The 484-nt window shown below is 64.5% G+C and overlaps 1 protein-coding gene across 7 annotated transcripts in view; it reads right to left on the minus strand.

Moving 5' to 3' along the window:
- The window catches only part of BIN1 (bridging integrator 1), a 100,560-nt gene extending 100,086 nt beyond the window's left edge, over positions 1–474 (minus strand). For 5 of the 7 annotated variants that reach the window (XM_009887293.1, XM_009887289.1, XM_009887288.1 and 2 more), the window contains exon 1: positions 290–373. In XM_009887293.1, the coding sequence (XP_009885595.1) occupies positions 290–373 (84 nt within the window). Of the gene's footprint in view, positions 1–289 lie in introns of all 7 variants that reach the window. The other 2 variants (XM_009887292.1, XM_009887286.1) reach the window with 2 other exon arrangements.
- Between the last annotated feature and the right edge of the window lie 10 nt (positions 475–484).

Genomic DNA, 484 nt, shown 5'->3' on the forward strand with positions numbered 1-484 from the left:
CGCTCTGTTCTCCCTCCCCTCTCCCAGATGAATCCGATGCCATGTTTCTGCTTATCCTGAGCGCGCAGACGGATGGTAAAACCCTTACAGCTCACATCGGCGGTATTTTGCATTCTCGGGATGCGAAGGGGCCCTAAATCTGCAGGCAGAGACGGCGGCTGCCAGACGCATCTCTGCTTTGGGGAGGGGGTGTCATCCCCGGTACCCGCATCGCCCCCGGCATCCCGGGGAGGCGCGCACACACCACCACCACCACCACCATCACCACCGCCTCCTCCTTCTCCCCTACCTTCTCCTGCGCTCGGGTCAGCTTCTTCTGGACGTTGCTAGCGATCTTCCCAGCGGTGACCCCTTTGCTGCCCAGCTCGGCCATCTTGCCTCCTCTTTTTAACGGGCGGCTGCGAACGACGGGCCGGCAGGAAAAGGGGGGGAAACCCCGGCGGGCAGGCGATGGCCCCCGGTGGCCACCGCCTCCCGCCCACCG

The sequence above is a fragment of the Charadrius vociferus genome, unplaced genomic scaffold (genome assembly GCF_000708025.1).
Source record: "Charadrius vociferus isolate BGI_N301 unplaced genomic scaffold, ASM70802v2 scaffold385, whole genome shotgun sequence".
NCBI classification, from domain to species: domain Eukaryota; kingdom Metazoa; phylum Chordata; class Aves; order Charadriiformes; family Charadriidae; genus Charadrius; species Charadrius vociferus.